The 19,645-nt window shown below is 40.1% G+C and overlaps 1 protein-coding gene across 1 annotated transcript in view; it reads right to left on the bottom strand.

Annotated features, from left to right (window-relative positions):
• Positions 1–19,258, bottom strand: part of OTOG (otogelin) — a 106,571-nt gene extending 87,313 nt beyond the window's left edge. Inside the window, exons 1-11 of the mRNA XM_074884401.1 lie at positions 19,182–19,258; positions 19,029–19,089; positions 18,835–18,889; positions 15,914–16,004; positions 5,881–5,973; positions 5,512–5,666; positions 5,024–5,142; positions 4,420–4,625; positions 2,698–2,828; positions 1,763–1,869; positions 806–915 (exon numbers count right to left, since the gene is read on the bottom strand). Of these exons, the coding sequence (XP_074740502.1) occupies positions 806–915; positions 1,763–1,869; positions 2,698–2,828; positions 4,420–4,625; positions 5,024–5,142; positions 5,512–5,666; positions 5,881–5,973; positions 15,914–16,004; positions 18,835–18,889; positions 19,029–19,089; positions 19,182–19,233 (1,180 nt within the window). The 5' untranslated portion in view covers positions 19,234–19,258. The remainder of the gene's footprint in view (positions 1–805; positions 916–1,762; positions 1,870–2,697; positions 2,829–4,419; positions 4,626–5,023; positions 5,143–5,511; positions 5,667–5,880; positions 5,974–15,913; positions 16,005–18,834; positions 18,890–19,028; positions 19,090–19,181) is intronic.
• Positions 19,259–19,645: the final 387 nt, after the last annotated feature.

Genomic DNA, 19,645 nt, shown 5'->3' with positions numbered 1-19,645 from the left:
ATGAAAAGGTATTGTGCTACTGCCCCAGGGCTTAAATAGATTGCACATGTTTTTCAAGATATTTACTTTTTGGTAAGTCAGTTGAGTATCTGGTGTCTAGAACAATGAAACAACGGCTTCCATAACACACACAAAATAAACATTTATTCCTATTCTGTCCATTAAAGGTGCATTGAGAAGGAATAATCTTAAATTACACCAAGGGAGATTCAGGGAAACTTTCCGACAACAGAGCTATTTAGATGCTCAGACCAGCATAGGAAGTGGTAGCGCATCCATTAACACACATTTTTGGAACCACAAGGGAAATCATCTGTCATGAATGACAAAGCAGTTTTGGTCCTGTGTTCCAGACAGAAGGACAAATTAGACAGTCTCTTTCAAACTTACTTTCTATGACTTCAAAGATGAAAACTTACATAAGTGCAATCCAAATTTATTCTTAATACTCATGACACATTTTATGTATCAGAAAGCCATGAAGACTTTGACAATATTTGAAAGAGTAGCTCTGTGAAAAAACAAATGGTTATTTGTCTTAAAAAAATCTTTGATGTTTTAGTAAGATGGTTCTTAAAACACATTCTAGTAAGCTTAGTGCCTTAAATATATTCAGTACAAGTTACACATATAAAAAAAGAAGTTCCATTACATTTATGTAGCCTTGAAGTGAGTCCATAGTTATGCTTTCATTGGGAACTATGAGTTCAAAATGGGAGGAAGGACCAAGAAGTAAAAGGATGAAGCACTCTTTTCAAAATACATCTACTAAGCAGCATTTCCAAGTACAAAAGCATCTGCATACCACACTGCTGAAAGTGCATTCGCCATCCACGAAGTGGCTTTCCTGCGTGGGCACATGCTCTGGCATATTCCGTTAATGCTCGACACCAAGTTGCATCATCAACTGCTGACCTTACACAAATAAAAATTGACATATTATTTTCTACCTATGTTCAAACATGCAATCGTAACCTCATGAATGCTCCTGCATTGCATACAACCACATTGTCTGAATCTAACACTGTTCCAAAGAACTGTGTTTGGCTAGGTTAAAAGTCTTTGATGGATAAGACATTCTGCCGCACACTTGAAGACAAGTCAGCAATTTGAGACCTGATGATAATTTCTTGAATAAATCCATGACAGCCAGAGATATAGCAATATAAACAGACTCGAATAAAAATCTTTATTTTTACAAAAGGAATAACGTCCTTCAGAAAACTCACAAGAAGAAAGTGTAAGATTTCCACCAGTGAGTCACTACGGTACAAGAAATGGAAATTATCTTCTTTTGTCCTACCAACTGAACTAGTCAAAACTCCTTGGACAAGGAACATTGCAGGCAGTGAACCAATAGCATAAATTTAAATAGTAATCAAATTCCACTTTTCATTGGATTAACATATAGCTTGTGGATGCCAAACTCAACTATTCACTATCACTTTTCATTAAGGTTAGAAATACTAAAGAAGTTGCACACTCAGAATCAAAACAAATGCCTTATAGAAGGTACACTAACAAATTATGAAAATATCCGGGCATGATTTTGGTCATCATTATACTAAGAAAACCCAGGAACAGAAATTCCTGGCAGTAAAACTAGAACAAATGAGAAAAGCAAGATAAAAGCATGTTAGATAAAACCTGATATGCAGAAAAAGACACACATTAGTTCTGTTAACATTTAGAATTCATTCTCATGATAGAAGGACAATGTTTGTTATAATAGCTTTGGAATTACCCCAAACCATTCACTTACATGCAAAGATCATTGGTGCAGCTTGCCATAAAAGGAAGAGGACTCACATATTCATGACATTGTTCAAACGGGGGTTGTAACAGGATATTACACAGAGCATATGCCCTCTGAAATGAATGAGATAGCTCTTGTGAAGAGAAGTTTTGCAAAATTAAAACCTAAGCAGAATAGAGTACTATGGAAAATCAGAACAGACATCTCAGTCTGGGACTAGGAATCACTTTCCTCTTGTCAGCTGGAAGCAGTGGCTAGTAACATTATCGCTCTCCATGCCAGAGTATTCATAACATTGAATCTTTTATCCAGGGTCATACTAATGATAGTAAAACATATCCCTTCATATCCCTGCATAGACCATGTTGCAGCTAAAGCCAGACAAGCTGTAATAGCCTTCATTTTACTTAAATTACACAGTAAAAGGCAACAGAAATAAAACGTGCCTGGCACCAGCTTTAGTTTCAAAGCACTTCATTTCAGGGTTATATTTTGAAAATAATACTTAAAAGGAAAAACTGGACAAAAGTAACAATAATGCGTTTTTTAAAAACACTGGCAAATTAACTGTGCTCTCATTCTGATTTTGTCTTATCTGCTTCCTTCTATCCTTCTTAGGGGAAGGGATAGGTACCAGCTCTAGAACACACCCCTACTCTACAACTTGTCACTTGTTTAGCCTCAGATTCAAACACTTCTATTGGCTGCTATGCAGACAATAGAACATTTGAAAGGATCAAGAATTAAATTATAAACTCATACAGAAGAAAAGGGGAGGGGGAAAGGAGGGGACAAGGAAGCTCTGCTGCAGCACCCATTTTAACCCACCCCTCCAAAGAAGAGCTGAGACTACTTCTAGTCTCCTTCAGAGCATTAAGTCAAATTCTCGCTCTAATTAGAATCACTAACTGTCATAATAATCCTTTTGTGTTGATCCAAACCTGTAGAGATTCATGGCTTTGTGTCAGGCAGGGTGGTTCATTGAGAAGAGATTTATCCCAACTGGGTGTTCCTTGTGGAGGATTTTCCTGCCAGCTCTCTACAAATTCTGTTACATCATCTGTCAGTTTTCCTAAACAAGACACACACACACAATCACATAGTGACTTGGAAGAACAGCAACATTTCTATAGGATTTCCCAGAGAAACATCTCAATAATCAAAACATCACATTAAGCAGAGAGCAGCAAACCCTTCCTACAAGTAAATGAATCAGCTGTTAGTCTGAAGACAATCTGGACCTTTGAAGAAACAACAACTTTTAAAAGGGACTTTAATAAGAAGGCTTTAGAATGGCAGAAAGAAGCTTACTAATGGAATTTGGTAAGGAAGGGCTTTAGGGAGCAGGACTGTGCCTACTGCAGTCCTTGAATGGAATAAAGGTAAGAAAAGCTGTAATAACCTGTATAAACATAGGTCTATGCTGTTACTGTACACGAAACTCCCAACAGAGTCTAAAATCCAAGAAAAATCAGGCATTCCTTGGGTCACTGCAAGGGTACAAAATGATTGTGTATGTTAACCAAGTAAAGGCATGACTTTTTCACATAAGTAGTAATGTCCATGCTAGCTTTAAACTATCTAAGAGAGGTTTTATCCATCATCGACAAGTGGTGGCATTGATTACTACTTGGATTACCCACAAATGCATATCTTGCCATATCTTCATTACTACTGCTCCCCAAGCTAATTGGATAAAGCTAGTATGCAATGTATTGACTCGTGCTACAATCACAGCTTTATGTGACTGAGATATCCTGAGAAAGGTGAGAGGGTAGAAGAAAGTCTCTGAAGGCAATGAGGACAAAGAGCTATTGATCTTGGTATTATATTAAGCATTTTGATTCAATGAGCAAGCTATTCAATGGGAGTAAGAGCTGATATTAGTGCAGGGTTGATGCTTTCTAAAATTGAGTGGCACACAAACAGAGGAAGCCTAGTACATATTGTACTCTGAGCTTTGAAGTAGTACTCTACAGAAATACATTAATTTTAAAGAGGACCAGCAAAGAGTTAAACAGCCCAAAACAATACCAGCAAAGAGTTAAACAGCCCAAAACAATTATTTCTAGAAGTTTTTATCACCTAACTTGAAAAACCTTTCAAAGAGCCTGATTTTTTTCCCCTAGTTCTTTATAGAGGTCTTCACTCAGTATTTATTGAAAGCCAAGACTCTTGAAAGTATCTGAAGTTGGTAACCAAGGATCAGTGGTCACTTCTGAAAGTGTTCGCATAAATGAAGTGCCAGATCAAATGATTTGGCAGTCTTCATTGATTGGATTTACTAATTAAAATTATAAATTTATTTCCCATAGCACTATCTCAGGCTCCCATATAAAATTGCTAAGAGGGCAGTGAACATTTAAAGGCAGATTTTACCTTTCAAGTCCTAGGAAACTGAAGTACAAACACCATTTTAAGTAATGGAGTAAGACAGCTTTTATCATGCTTTTTAAAGATCTTTCTCCCCAGAGTCCCATCTACATTGAAATTGGCCCTCTTCAACAATATCATCTATCAGAAGTATTCCCAGATCGTATTTTCAGAAGTTGCCCATCTTATATTCAATTAGCATTGCAATTAAAAATTAAACAAAGTAACATTTAGTTCACCCAAAAAAACCCACATGCATTAACACAAAAGGAAGTACTTTAAGTACTCACCATAACTAGTTTCAAGATCATCCTGCAGAATAGCGTTATTGTTTCCACACAGTCCATGTGTTTTACCCAGATACTCTGGTGCCATTTTGATATACACTGCAGATGTACCATCCCAAGCCAGTGTAAAGGCATACTGGTGCCTGACTAGGAAGTATCCCGCTAGCTTCTGGATTTGTAAGTTCCCAATAATATAAGGTAACTGTACTCTGAGAAATAAGACAGAATCAAAAACAACTTTACATGAGAAAGTATCACTACTAAAAATCAATTACTTTGTGATTTAATGACTTCCTCATACATCTGAAAATCCCTGATATAAATATTGAGTAATTCCACTAAAAAAAAAAAGATGAAATTGCAAATAAGAGCAAAAATCAAAGGATCAGAGTCAACAGTTATGCTTCTTAATACTATGTACCACTCATTTAGATGTCACCTTACTCAGACACCACTCTGTAGATGGGGAGTAATTATTACAGCTGTGGTCTGGATAGTTATTTCTTAAGCTACCAACAAATAAGTGATAGTTTACATCTCTTATCAAATCGGTATCATGAGATTAGTTCCAGTGTAACTACATCATCAGAAATATGAGTGCAATTACCCAAATCCTTTATAGGTGACTTCACTGCTCATCTTTATCTGTTCACCTCCAGAAAAAAATAAACTAATGGACCTTTTGCAGGAGTACGGAGAAGAATGGCACTCAGGATCATTATTCACCTGCCAAATACAATTACTAGCATCAAAGTCAAGATCTGAAAAAAAGTCTTCACAATCCACATTACACAATTAATACTCCCATTCCCACCCTCAGCACATGAACTAGTTTGGTTCTACTCTTCCCCATAAACCCGAGTACAATTATCACTCTTTAGAGCACTCTTCACAGCAGCAGCAGGTTTTGAAAGTACACACATCAGCTTCCTTCCAGCTATAGTAACTGGTAGCCCACATAACATTAGAATTACATCTAGATTACATTCTAGAACCCCGTACTATCATCACATGTTACTTTGAATTTCTAAATATTAATGCATTATTAGCAAGCTCAACAACAGCTAAAAGGAGCGTAGAAGTGCAGTCCCCTACCTGTATGGAAAAACTCTGTTCATCTAATTCAGTATGTCTCACAAGCGCATATGTGGATTTCCCAGAAAAGTAATAATAGAGTCCATCAAAAGTTTCAAAATTATATTGACCCCATGTTCTGCATATGTGATCTCTTTCAGCACCTGTATTATACACTAAGGAAAGGAGAGTCACTTGAGAAGTACCACTGGTTTTTGGATTCAATCTGTAGTTCAAATATATGTGGTATGCTATGAAATATCACCACAGCAAAGAGAGGGAAAAATACTAGGGCATAAAAGAACCTGTAGGCAGAGGATAGTCACTCTTGTAGCTGCGGAAACCTGAGTACAATCCCAGACACCCGGTTAGTTTTCTCTCTTTACACACCTGTCTGGCATCTTGGTCCAGTTGCATTAAATCGACTGCAGTTGCACTGCTCTCTGTAGACACACTCACCTCCATTAAAACATGTAAACAAATCTGAGTGGAAAAAACAAGGCATGTTAAAAATAAATTACGATAACTTTCATTCTTAAAACTCAGTTCTGTCATCGGATGTGACTCCATGAGAGACAGGAGATGCCGGCTTAGCATTGAAACGTCCAGGAGAATCCCACAGGCCTCACAAACAGGAAACAACTGCAAAAGCTTCGCCTCAAGAAATACAACCAGATGAAATAAATCTAGTACACCTTTAGAGAAGCCAAACAAAAAAGGCTCTGGTATCTGTTAGTCTGACATGGGTCTAGTCCCCTAAGCTTTAGTAATACACAACAAAAAGGCACAGTACCTGTATCCTTATATAAAAGGCTGCTACAAGTAACACCTTGTGGGTAAGCTGTACCAAGATGAGAGCATGCTACCCTAGAAAAACAAGTGTTGAGATCCCAGCTGTAAACCTTTCAGCTGCCGGCCTTCCTTCCATCTTACAACTTAAAGAGTTTACCAACTACAAACTCTTTCCATAAAGACACAGACCACTGCTCGTGTTTCTAATTTTATCAGAGACAGTTTTAAGAAAGGAAAAATGTAATGCTTAAATATAGTGAGCCTACTGTAGAGAAAGCAAACTCCCTAACTTGCAATGACAGGTTTGGGTTTGGGGGAGGGAGGTGTTAGGGTTTTTAGCTTTTTATTTTCCCTTGGAAGATCCCCCTGAAAATCTGACAAAACAAGTTTTCACACTCTAAGGAAAGATATGCACAAACAGAAACAAAGCTACTTACTACTAAATTTAGACTTTGCGATTAAATGCTTTTCTGACAATTGTGAAATATTCACTTATCTCATTAATATTTGATCTTTTAAAGTCTTAAGTTGCTTTAGGAAAGCATTTGAATTTTAATAATTACATATTATGCAATCATAGTAATTATTGTGTTTGGAGAACAGAAACTGAGATTGTATTTGTTGAAGACAAGAAGACAAGTTCCTCAGAAAAAACTATTTCAGGAAGAGACAAACTGAAAACTCAGCCTTGTTTTCTTTACCTTCATAAACACATTCTCGGAAAATAATCTTATATATTAATTTAAGTGCTGTCCTGAAAACCAGAATTCACAGAAAATCTTGTCTGCCATTTCAGTAGAACCCTTGCTTATGAAACATCTAATCATCAGTAGTATACAGGGAAGTCCTAACATACAAAGATCACTTTCAGGTTTTTGAAAAAGTTTTGCTCAAGAGTTTGAAGCTTTGCTGATGCAGGCAAAATAAAGCATGGACCACTTCTGACAATACAAATAAACCCTACAATCGATTTAGCCTTGACAAAATCAGACTTCAGAGGAAAGCCTTCTAGGATATGGACCACTGTTTTATGCTTCCATGGGTCACACCATCTTTAAGTTTTGTTCTCACTACTGGCATTCATTAAACAGACCTGAAAAGCACCAACAGCAAAAGTAGATTCTGAACTACTTTACAGAATGGTTGAAATGTTTTGTTTATAAACTGACTGAAAGGAAACAAATGGTTTGTAACAAGTCAAGAGTTGATCCTTGACATCCTACTGCCATTAAATGAATGCTGAATTCTTGATTCCAGCAATAGCAACAGAAAAAAAAGCATCAATTACAAAGGGTGTTTCCTCCCTAACTAATTTTTCTCTCCTCTTCTAGAAACGCATTTTATTGGTGTTTTACCAGTACCAAGTTCCTACCAACAGCTTTTATGGCACATATTTAGTTTGTTTTGCCAGCAGCAAAGATCAATAGAAGCACCATTAAAGAAGCCAGCAAGCCACACCCTCTCACTAAGAGCTTTAAATACACTAAAATAATCCAAAAGCAAGCTGCATACGGAGGGAGCAACTAAACATCTGTTAAAAATCAGAAATAACATTTTTAGCAAGATGATACAAACACTCTCCAGCTTCCTTTTAAGCCTCTACTTTAACTGGAGCAGGACTTCCCAATGACTCTTAAAAACTTCACCGGGTTTGAAAATGTTATCTACCACACACAGATTGCTTTCAGATGTACACACCAAGTAACTGTACATTCAACATTTACTTCACATGCAAACTCTTGTCAGAATTCATGGAATGAATGTTGTTAAGACTTTGCTCTTGTGAGGCTACCTCAAACGTCATCACCAGCTGTTTTACCAGTGTGGTCAATGTAGAAGTTTAATGAGAAAAAGGTCAAAAGGTCATATTTAAAGTTCCTTCTGCTTTGTAAGATTGTAAAAACTTCCAAGAAAGAGGCTTTGTGCTCACCACTGGCTATAATGCTAGAATGAGGAAGACTCCAAGAAACTTATGATGTACCACAATTAAAAAAAAAGAACTTACATGTTAATCTACTTCAGGCCATATGATTTTACAAAATATTATCTTCAGTTACAAGCTCTGTCAAAATTTCTCAATACAGTTTATTGGTGTTTATATGGCCATTTACATTTGCAAAAACATAAATGCTAATTACTTATATGAAGACTTTTAACATATAGAACGATTAATTTTGATTCCTTTGTCTTCAACACACATCACACCACCCCTGCCAAAAGAAAAAAAAACAGAAAACAGAAAAAAAAAAAGGCCATGCTGAAAGAACAAGGCACAGAGACAACGTTAAAGAGAATGCTCCTTTGCCTAGCCAGCCCAAATATCTAGCTCCTTTCCCTACCAGGCCAGCATGAGTTTGATTTAAAAACTAATGCAAGCAGAGTGTAGAAAGGTCCCTACGTATTCCGAGTCACCACATTTACCTACTCAGTGACCAATCTAGTCACTAATGCAAAAGCCTCATTCCTCTTGTCAAGAGAGACAGACATCAACCTCTTTCATCTTGAGTAGTGCAAGACCTGTGTAATTAGAGCTCAGGTCTCTGCTCTTTGCTTCTCTAAGATTATGCCCTATTGCTTGTCCAGTTACAATAATCTGCAATTAGACTGCAAGTCATGTTCCTCTTAGCTGTAGAGGAAACTAGCCCCCTTTTGATGTTTTGAGTTGAATGATTCCCCTTTAAGCATGGCTCAGGTAACCTGCTTCAAGCCACATTTCCACAGATTGTGCACAGAGTCAAGTGGGCTGGGGACCCTTGCTGTCACTGGGAAGGACCTCCCTTGCTCCCTTTTAGAGAGGAAAGGCAGTTGGTCAAATCTGAATTGGGAGTCAAATGAGTCAATGAAGAGCATTTTTCTCTTTATGAAGTTCTCTTCTGTCTGTGCATGTGTGATTGTAAGAAAATGTGTGTGGTGGCTTGGCTCTGGCTGGACACAAAAGCCACAGTATCACTCCCCTCTTCAGCTGGACAGGGGAGAGAAAATATAACAAAAGGCTCATGGGTCAAAATAAGGACAGGGAAAGATCACTCACCAGTTACCATCATGGGCAAAACAGACTCAACTTGGGGAAATTAGTTTAATGGATTATCAATCAAATCAGAGTAGGGTAATGAGAAATAAAACCTACATCTTAAAACACTTTCCCCCTACCCCTCCCTTCTTCCTGGGCTTAACTTCACTCTCAATTTTCTCAACTTCCTTCCACCAAGTGGCACAGGGGGGCAGGGGATGGGGGTTGTGGTCAGTTCATCACACGTTGTCTCTGCCACTCCTTCCTCCTCCTCACACTTCTGCCTTTCTCCAGCATGGGGTCCCTCCCATGGGAGACAGTTCTCCACAAACTTCTCCAACGTGGATGCTTCAAAACGGGCTGCAGCTCCTCCCGAACTGCTCCAGCGTGGGTCCCCCCCGGGGTCACAAGTCCTGCCAGCAAACCTGCTCCAGCATGGGCTCCTCTCTCCACGGAGCCACAGCTCCTGCCAGGAGCCTGCTCCAGCATGGGCTTCCCACCAGGTCACAGCCTCCTTCAGGCATCCCCTGCTCCAGCGTGGGCTTCCCACAGGGTCACAGCTCCTGCCAGGAGCCTGCTCCAGCGTGGGCTTCCCACCAGGTCACAGCCTCCTTCAGGCATCCCCTGCTCCAGCGTGAGCTTCCCACAGGGTCACAGCCTCCTTCAGGCATTCCCTGCTCTGGTGTGGGGCCCTCCCTGGGCTGCAGGTGGGTCTCTGCTCCCCCGTGGGCCTCCATGGGTGCAGGGCACAGCCTGACTCACCATGGGCTGCACCAGGGGCTGCAGGGGAATCTCTGCTCCAGCCCTGGGCACCTCCTCCCCCTCCTCCTGCATGGACCTTGGTGTCTGCAGAGTTGTTTATCTCACATAGTCTCACTCCTCTCTCCGGCTGAAGTTGTACAGTTTTGGGGGGCTTTTTTCCCCTTGTTAAATACGTTATCGCAGAGGCGCTACCACCGTCACTGATGGGCTCAGCCTTGGCCAGCGTCAGGTCTGACTTGGAGCTGGCTGGTGTTGGCTCCATCAGACATGGAGGAGGCTCCCAGCAGCTTCTCACAGAAGCCACCCCTGCAGCCACCCCGCTACCAAAACCTCGCCATGCAAACCCAATACAATGTGATAAACATAGCTCTTGTATTTGCTTATATTCCTTTTTACATTACTGTGGTATCTTGCCTTACATTGCATAGAAAAGCTCTGTGTGCAAAGATTAGTTATCCTTAACCAGGTAATGAGAGGAATAGTGTTGATTCAGATCACGTTTAGTGATCTTACTACTGCAAACAGTGTGGCCCCTTTAATCATCCAATTCTGCTCAATTAACACAGAAATACTTCCTCAGGTATCAAGAATAAACATCCTATAACAAAGGGTTCACCCTGATCTTTGTCATTAAAGGAATATAAGCTCCCTACATAAGTTAATGCATACAATCATCACAAGTTTAGGTCTGTCCTAGGGACATGAGAAACATTGTATCACCTGCAGTAAGGGAATAAACATCAAGACTAAGCAAAGTTTAAAATTAAGAAAGGTTATGGAAGAATATTGGGTCCTTCGTTTACCTGAAGTACCCTCTATTACAAAGTCCTGAGCTCCTCTTTTTCCTTTGACATTATGCCAGCTGAGTGCATTGGGGTGGAATCTGAAATTGAAAACTGGTGAGACTTTTCTAACAGAAAGTGGTAGGCCTAAGTAACACAATTTGACTTGCATAAGTAATAATGCGATTTCTAACCAGTTCTAGCCATTACAACCTGCAAGTCACTCTGATAATATGACCATTGTTGTCATGAAGCAACTTGTCTCAAATTCCTTCGTTATTGAACAGGGTGAAGACTTGGGATCATCTTATAACACAGATCTGAATTCTTCTCTGCTCTTCTCATTGCTTAAATACTCTAACCATCTAGTAATTACTGATTAGGCTGCAACCCCACTCAATTTGTGGATAGGGTTATTTTAGTCCCTTGGGCACCTGGATCTCCATTTAGTTCACCCCCTTTCTTCATTCATCAGTGTCTGGCAGTGAGAGCCTTCAGGCCAGAGCTGGCATCCTATAAGCAGTAGCAGAACCTCATGCCCATTATTTATCACAGCCTTTGAAAGAGACTGTAATCTAGCCTGTCTGCATCTCTTTGCAAGTGTTTCTGGAGATCCGGGTCCAAGCTTCAGAGGTGACTATTGTTGCTGCTCTCTGAAAAGAGATGCCTTAATAGCATCATGTAGACCTGACAAGAGGAAGTCCCAAAATCCATTTTTAACTACAGTACAATCCCACCAAACTCTGGTTGGCCTTTCAAATGTTCTTCACCTGGGCTCCAAGCACAAGTTCCATCAATTTCATATGGTAACTGTTCATCTTCATCTAAACAAGCATTTATTTTGAATATTATTATAGATGCACTATATTTTGTGGGTTTATATCTATGAAATTATCCCCGCTTAGTTTAGTATGCTTTTTTATATTACTACCTTCTCCAATGAGTATTTAAGATGTATTGAACTTATTTCACTTGCAAATCAACTCTATGTCCAGGTATACTCACCCATGACTTCTTATTCTGATCTTCTAACATGTTTATTAGGAATAAAATAAGTATAGCTGAAAGTAATTTATATCATGTGAAGGTGTTCAGCATGAAGTGAGATACAGTCACTAAAGAACAGCTCTCCTCTTGGAGCACAAAGAGCTTAACTGCAAAGAAAGCATGTATCTGTATCCCACAACTACACCAAAGAGACATCTAAATTAAAGTTTATTCACAAAAGTAAAAGCAAGCCAACACATTCAAGAAGATGTCTAATTACTCAAATTACCATGCATATCAATTTTGAAATACTTGGTTTTTGTTTTAACCATCACATGAATCCTGATGCTCCAAAACTCATTGACCTCACTGTAATACACCATTATCATAAATACACTATTAATTCTTGAAGATTTGTGACTGATGTGGACCTTCCTATGGGCATTCTTCCGTAAAACATTAAGCACTTGCTAGTGTTGGAATTCTGTATTTTGTTACTGCTTTTTAAGACATGGCAAGAAAAATTTGCTTAATGCAAATCACTGAAGACACATTTCCTTTCAGGATATTCATTATTAGATTCACTTGGACAGAAAAGTTGAAGTATGAAAGATTAATTCAGAGAGCTGAAAGTGATAAAGTTTTACTTAAGCTTTACTTAAGCTAGGTAGGTACAAGGTTCAGTCTGTTCCCTCAGTTCTTATGTTTCTGCTTATTTACCAACTTTGGCCCAAACAGTTTCAGAGCTCCAAAGCTATTTGCAGAAATAGACAAAAGACTTAATAGTTTTCAGGATTCTTTAAAAGATGACACATTTTAAAAGCTTTATGAACATGTAGAAGAGAGGTTTGCCTGAAGGTTATCAAAGTATTAAAAAGATCTATTAAAACCAGCAAATTTTATTCTGAAATGGAAAAATGAGAAAACAAAGCAGTTCAGGCTAAGAATCCACAAAAAAACATCAACTAGACCTACAGCCATACGTAATAGAGTAGAAGGTACACTTAAAATTGAATAATTAAACATTTGCTGTCACCATTCTTGGAAGTTTTTTATTTTTTAACTCTGCACAATTTCCATTGCACACTTTCCCTAGAAAGCTTTCAGGTGTCCTTTTGACTATGGGAGAACTAATACAAGTATTTCTTGCATTATCTTTTATCCTTCAACTTCATAGCCTTTGAAAGCATCTGCCTGTAATGGCAAAATTTTCTGTGGCACACAGGCTTCAGCAGGATGCAATACAGCCTTGAAATGAGGACAAAGATCTCATTACACTAGGTTGTAAAATTTTTGTTTTTAAGATTGAGGTGAATGAGTAGGATGTAATTTCAATCCTTCAATACCAAGAGCCTTCCTTCCAGTTAGCTGCAGATTTTCTGCTCTGGTGCATCTCTTGAAGTCAGCACACATATTGGAAGGGACAAGTATCTTCTACAGTAACAGCGACTTTAAACATTAGACACTCATGCCTGCTGCAACATTTCAACACAAGAAGATCTCAAGTGTGTAACCTATTAAGAATTTTCAAAAGTAGTTTGAAACTTACTTCCAGAAATAATGTGTCTTGCCTGTCCCAGGTTTTTAATATGCATTAGCTCTAGAGTTTTTTTGTTTCTTTTTTTTTTTGTTGTTGTTGTTTTGGGGGTTTTTAACTTCCCATGAAAACCAGATTGCATAAAAGTAAGTTACAAGTTTAACAGCTATGTAGACTACATGTTAACCGCTGTCAGTTATTCTGACAAACATTTCAAGACTCAAATCCCATATTCCCTGGGTACAAGAAACTAAGGAATTTATCCTGGTATTTACTTATCAACTTATCTGTTCCATTGACATATAAGATGTTACACCACTTTCTAAACTACCTTCAGTTGACTAATATGACACAAAAGGTAAAGAGTTCTACCGCACAATAAATCATGCACCCACTGTACAAAAATTACATGTCAAATATGTTTATATATAATTATAGGAAGCAAGAAAAAAGTTATTGCAACAAGAACTGACTGTAATAGGATGAAATATAAGTCCATTATAATTAGTGTTCTAAGTATGTTCTAATTTTCATAGAGACATCACTAAACTGGAGAAAGAAGCTGACAACCTACCTTGCTGGTTTAAAAAAAAAAGAAAAAACACAACACAAAACCTTTAGTATTTCATATATCTCCCAATTGGTGCAAATCCCAGTCCATGGGCAGAGGTATAGCAGCCTGCATCTCTCTTCAAACAGGAAGGGCCAGAACAAAACTATTGTTCTAAGCATTTAGAGCGTGTTTAGAGAAACTTTCACAAAGCAGATCAGGTTGTTCTTTTGTTTTGTTTTTAATCTATCTTTTGCACACAGTCAATGGATTCCATTTCCCACACTGAGTTTATTGGGACTTAAAAAGGAAACTTCCACGTCTAGTTATTCCACTGTGTAGAGAGTTTAATAATCCTGATTTTATTTGCCTTCAAGTATGGGCAATCATCAATAATTTTTAAAGCACGTCTTCAACAACATTGTCTTGCCAAAGCAAGTACATCAGAAATGGAAAATCCTTATGCATATTTTTGCTCCATAGAAATAGGAATTAGAAAGAAAACAGGAAGTTTATCCTATTACATCTGCAGAAGGCAATGAAACCTAATTCTTGCCATAACTACATCCTCCTTTAAAAGCTTAGATATGTGATGAGTTAGTATGAGATACTTGCTACCCACTTCATTCCCCCTCCCTATAGATGAGTTCTTCCCTTTCTTAAATATTAGGCCTATTTAAGATATCATGAACTTGTACACTTTTTCATAAGTTCTGTTAAAATAGCACAATACATCTTAAAAGTGTTTTTTCTAGCTAATTGTTCTGAACATATATACATATGAACATATATAACATACAATTTGCTAGTCCCATTAAAGAAATTTTCACTTGGCAAAAAATAAACCCAGGGAACAAAATTATTATGGCAACAAATTTCTCCACATGATTTGCACATCTTCTCTTTGAAAGCTGCTTTATTGGGTTAAAAAAAATAGAGAGAGGAAAATATCTACTTCTTGGTAAATAAGCTGGTGCAATCCTGAAAAACAGAGGAGTGATACTGGTATAGACTGCTACATTTGTAGAGCAGTCATACGCAATACATATATATGACATTTTTCATATACTGGAGAGGTTCATACATAACAGTTTTGGAGTAATACTATGCTTCTCCAAACCTTTCTATTTTTCCTCCACATTCAGTCACACACTTCTCAAAAGGTGCTGAAAACAGTATGTATTAAAGAAATTACAAGCTTTTGGAGATGGCACAACCCTAATCACAATTGACGAGAGCCCAGTCTTGCATTTTGAGCTATAAAGCCAGGGGATGCAAACCCAGACTATTCGTTATTAGGTAGGTCCCAGGCCCAATGCAACCAATCAAGCTGACTGAAGAGAAACTAAAGGTTTCACATCCCCAAAACTATTCTGAATTACTTTGCCTCATGTTTCTCCTTTGTACAAGACAAGCATGGCACAGGCTCTACAACAGAGCTAACCCAGAGGATCTTTACCCTTGAGCAGAGATGGAAAGCCTGTCCTCTGCTGACAGTAAGATGAACCAAAAGTGCCAAGATACAAATTCCTCAAGCAAATGCCCACCACTGCAAGCTGGTGGCTGAGAGTACCTCATCCTGCTAACCCATAGATTACACACACAAAAAGCACCCATAGATTATAGTCAAAAAAGTATCAAACAAAAAACCTCCAAGCACAGAAAGAGATACAGGACTGGTAATTTAATGGCACCTAGGCAGAAATCCACACTTTTAGGTGTATCATTACAATAGCAGACTGCCCTCATGAAAGCTCTTTGTTAGAAAAACTAGTTAGAGACAGTCTTTCAAATGTAAACTTTCAAGTGTAAACTTAAAACCAAGTCAAACCCCATGATAAATTGTCAGACTCCTGTAGTCCTTTGAGACCAATGAAGGCAGAGCTTCCTAACCCTGAATGCCTGTATTAGCTATTTTAGTTTTTTATTCATAAAATTAATTAAATTATTCAGAATATAACAGACAAGTTAAGATACTTCATGTAGAAACATAAAAAACTTACTAGATGGTCCACATTCCATACTGTGAAGTCTCCTGTTCCGAGATAAGGATATCGTAGTAGACGAAGCATTAGAAACTGCCATTCCAGTTTCCTTTCAGAAAGAACAAAGAAATCAGCAGCTATAACAAAGACACCTTAAAAATCTCTTCATGGTCTATCAGTAGATTTACCATTTTCAGTAAGTTCATTGCTTCATATTGACTTACTAAAAAGTTATCAGAAAACACCACTGTAAAGTAAGAAGTATAGTCACTCAAGACTCCAGTAAAGTAGCAAAGTACATTAAGCCTGAAGACAACAGGCAGATTTTAAGCCAGTTAAGCCAAAAAGCCTAAAACTGCATATCCAAACACCGTCCTCTGTGCCCTTCTCCATACTCCTTTTACTTTCAATTACAGCCTCTATACCATCATGTGTATTTAAAGTAACTCTCAGTACAAACATTCTACTGCTTTGGAAATTCTTATCACTCAGTTACAGTTATTTAAAATAATTTTAAAATTTATGCATGCATAAATCACTAAACGTCATACTAATTAACAAAACACCTTATAAGGTCCTAAATCCACACTATTTTCCAAGAACCCGATCCAAAATGCAGCAAAACCAAAAATTGTTTTGTGGTGGGTTTTTTATTTGTTTTTTTAAAAAATCATAAATACCCAGGTTAGTTTTCAAAACATTTCCTACCATTTTCTCTTTAATCTTTTCCTGTTGTTCTAACATTCAAAGACATATGATGACAAACTATAGCTTTTATTCTCATGTTTCCTTTCTCATAAGTACTTCTGCCTTCAACAGTCAGCAGCAAGATACCTTAAGTTTTCTTGTATTAATTCTCAGTACTGCGATGAATTAAGCTTTCTTTTTCTTGTCAATAAATTGTCCTTTGGAATCCCAGTGTTTCTAGTCTATTAGGCTTTGTAATCATTTTTATAAATTGGTATGCCATAACAACATTGACTCCCCTCCTTCTCATTCTTGCCATATTCATCTATTAATCCAACTTTCACTTCATTCCTTCATCTAGCCGTGCTGCCAGTCACAATCCCTCCACTCTCTGAACTCAAATTATTTACACAGTGGCACCTGTAGCACTTCAGAACCAGAAATATGCTGAGCCCACCAGAGCACCATGACAAGAACTCAAATCGATACTTTGTGGGGCAGGAGGGCAGGGAAGAACCCACAGGTTAGTTGTTAACAGCTTAAAAAACAGTCACAATCACTAGTCATCTGACGGCATCTAGGCAAACTGGAGGGACAACATTCTTTCACATCTGTTTTACCCAAGGATAACGCATAATTTAGGTATGGTGTGTGAATGTATGAGTTCCTTCCCATCTTCTTGTAAGTGCAAAGTTTTAGCACCTATAAATTTATGACCTTTTCCACCCCATTTACAGAGAAGTGGGACTAGGTACAAACTCATTTACACAAAGAGGTACTGTAGATAGTATTTTGGAAATTGCTCTTTAAGATGCAGCTTTGAACACCCAGGTTCAAGGAAAATGGTGAACATTTTCAAGGAAAATGGTGAGTTTAAATTTCTCAGTCCTGTGCACAGTTCTGTATAGTATTTTTAAACAGCAAGTGTTTTCTGTGTTCTAAGTACCTACTTAGAGATTTGACTGAAAACTGATGTCAGAAGCTATATCATTAGCCAAGTCTTCATGGACATAAAGTTCTGCAGAGGGCTTAACGACCATCATTTAATGTTGCTTTATCTTTTCCTCTTGAAGAAGCAAGAACGCGTAAAAATGCATTATTGTTAGTTTTAGACAGTTCAAATGACTAGAGCAACTACTCTTTAGGTTCTTCTAAGAAGTAGTATTGAATTTATTTTTTTCCTTTCTCCTAAGCATATTTCTTACTGAAGTTTTCTGCTCAGTAGGCTAGCACAGGAGGAAACAAAGAGCCTAATTACTGGGTCTTGAATTCTTGGGGGGGAACCTCAATCCACAAGCATTTGCTCTTATCAGTGGTTGATTTTGTTACCTGTTTGCAGTTATGTGGCATGACTTTCTCTCCACTGAGCTTTTCCCAGAAAGAGCGGGGAAAAAGCAGAAAGAAATGTGACTCCTCTGCAGAGCTGTGAACAAGGGCTACAAAGCAAACTTGCCTTTTCCCACCCTCAAACAAGGGAACAGGAACCACACACCCTAATTACATTTCAGCAACATGCCACGAATGATATAGTTGGGTTGCCAAGATAAACCACATCCAAAAACCAGCACTGAGTTGTAGTGATCTGATACTGCCAGCTTGTTTACTTTTACGGGGAAGTGAAAAGGCTCCCACAAAGCAATTATTGCTAGATGAGCCAGACTAGACCTCAGCTTTCCTTAAAGTAAGGATGCTTCATACAACATATAACAAACTATTTCTGAACAAGCTGAAGCTCTAGCTACCATCTTCCCTCACAATTTAAATGCTTTAAACCCCAAATTTCCTTCCGTTCATGACTGACACTCATTATGGTGGGGATAAAATACACCTTCAACGCTGTCTGAAGGACAGGTCCTGAAGAATCACAAAGGCTAGGACAGACATCAGAAATACAAACGGAATTACAGTAATGTAGGGGTTCATTCAGGTAAGGTAAGAGAAACACGTTATCCTGACAACCCATCCCTCAGAGCGGCGCCGCTAACCACCCCTCAGAGGGGTCTCGCCGGGCGGCGGCGCAGCGCGGGAAAGCCGGGCGCCATCTCGGGCCGCGAGCGCCGGCACCGCGTCGCCTCATGAGCCCAGGTCGGTTCGAGGCAAGCGACGACGGGAAGGGGCTGCCTTCCCCGCGGGGTCTCCTCAGGGAAGAGCCGCACGTCCCGGCGGCCTCGTCTCCCCGAGGAGACCCCGCAGCTGCCGACCCCGCCGTGCCCGTCCGCCGCCCCTCACAGCGCCCGGCCCACAGCCCCTACCTGCATCGCCGCGGCGAGGCCGCCCCCTCTCCGAGGTCCCGCGGCGCTGCCTCGGCTAAGGACAGGAGAACAAGGCAGGGTTTGCTCAGCCCGGGCAGCCCACTCCTCCCGGCCCGCCTCAGGGCTGCTGCCCGCCCGGCCGCGCCCTGCGGCGGCGAGAAAGGAGCCCCCGCCGTGTCCCGGCTGGCTCTTACCTGGGCAGCGGTAGGTCCCCGCCGGCAGGGAGCTGCGCCCGGGCACCCCGCAGAGACAATGCTAGAACGCAAAGGCGACAGGTTAGTGACGGCCGGGACTGCCCTATCCCCCCTCTCGTCCCATCCCCACACCCTGCCCGGCGGGACGCTCACCCCGCGGCAGGCAGGCGCACAGCAGCGCCCCGAGGAGGAGCCGAGTCTCCATGCGGGCAGCAGCAGCTTCCCCACAGAACTCCGGCCCTCAACACAAGCCGCTACCTGCGCCCCGGACTCATCCCGCCCTCGCGGGCGGGGCGGCCGAGGGGTTTATCAGCCGCCCGCCCGCCCTCCGCCCCGGCCCTTCCCCGAGCACCCACCCCCGGCCACCGCCCCTCGCTCTGACCGGGGCTGCCCCCACAGCCGAGCGGCTGCGGCCCCACTAACGCTTCTCGCTCGCTGCCCGTGCCGGGCGTTGACCTCCCTAGCTCCGCACGTTTATTTCCACTTTCCCACCTTTGTGGGGTTTAGGAAATGATGAGGCTTTAGCAGGAGAGGCGGGGTGCGGTGTAGGCTGCGTCCCCCTCTAACGCGAGCAAGCCCGGGGCTTTACCTTGGTGCCTGGGAATGTCGCACGACCG

Source organism: Strix uralensis, chromosome 15, assembly GCF_047716275.1.
Source record: "Strix uralensis isolate ZFMK-TIS-50842 chromosome 15, bStrUra1, whole genome shotgun sequence".
NCBI classification, from domain to species: Eukaryota; Metazoa; Chordata; class Aves; order Strigiformes; family Strigidae; genus Strix; species Strix uralensis.
Note: the sequence above shows the minus strand (reverse complement) of the source record. Positions and strands in the feature narration are given on the sequence as shown.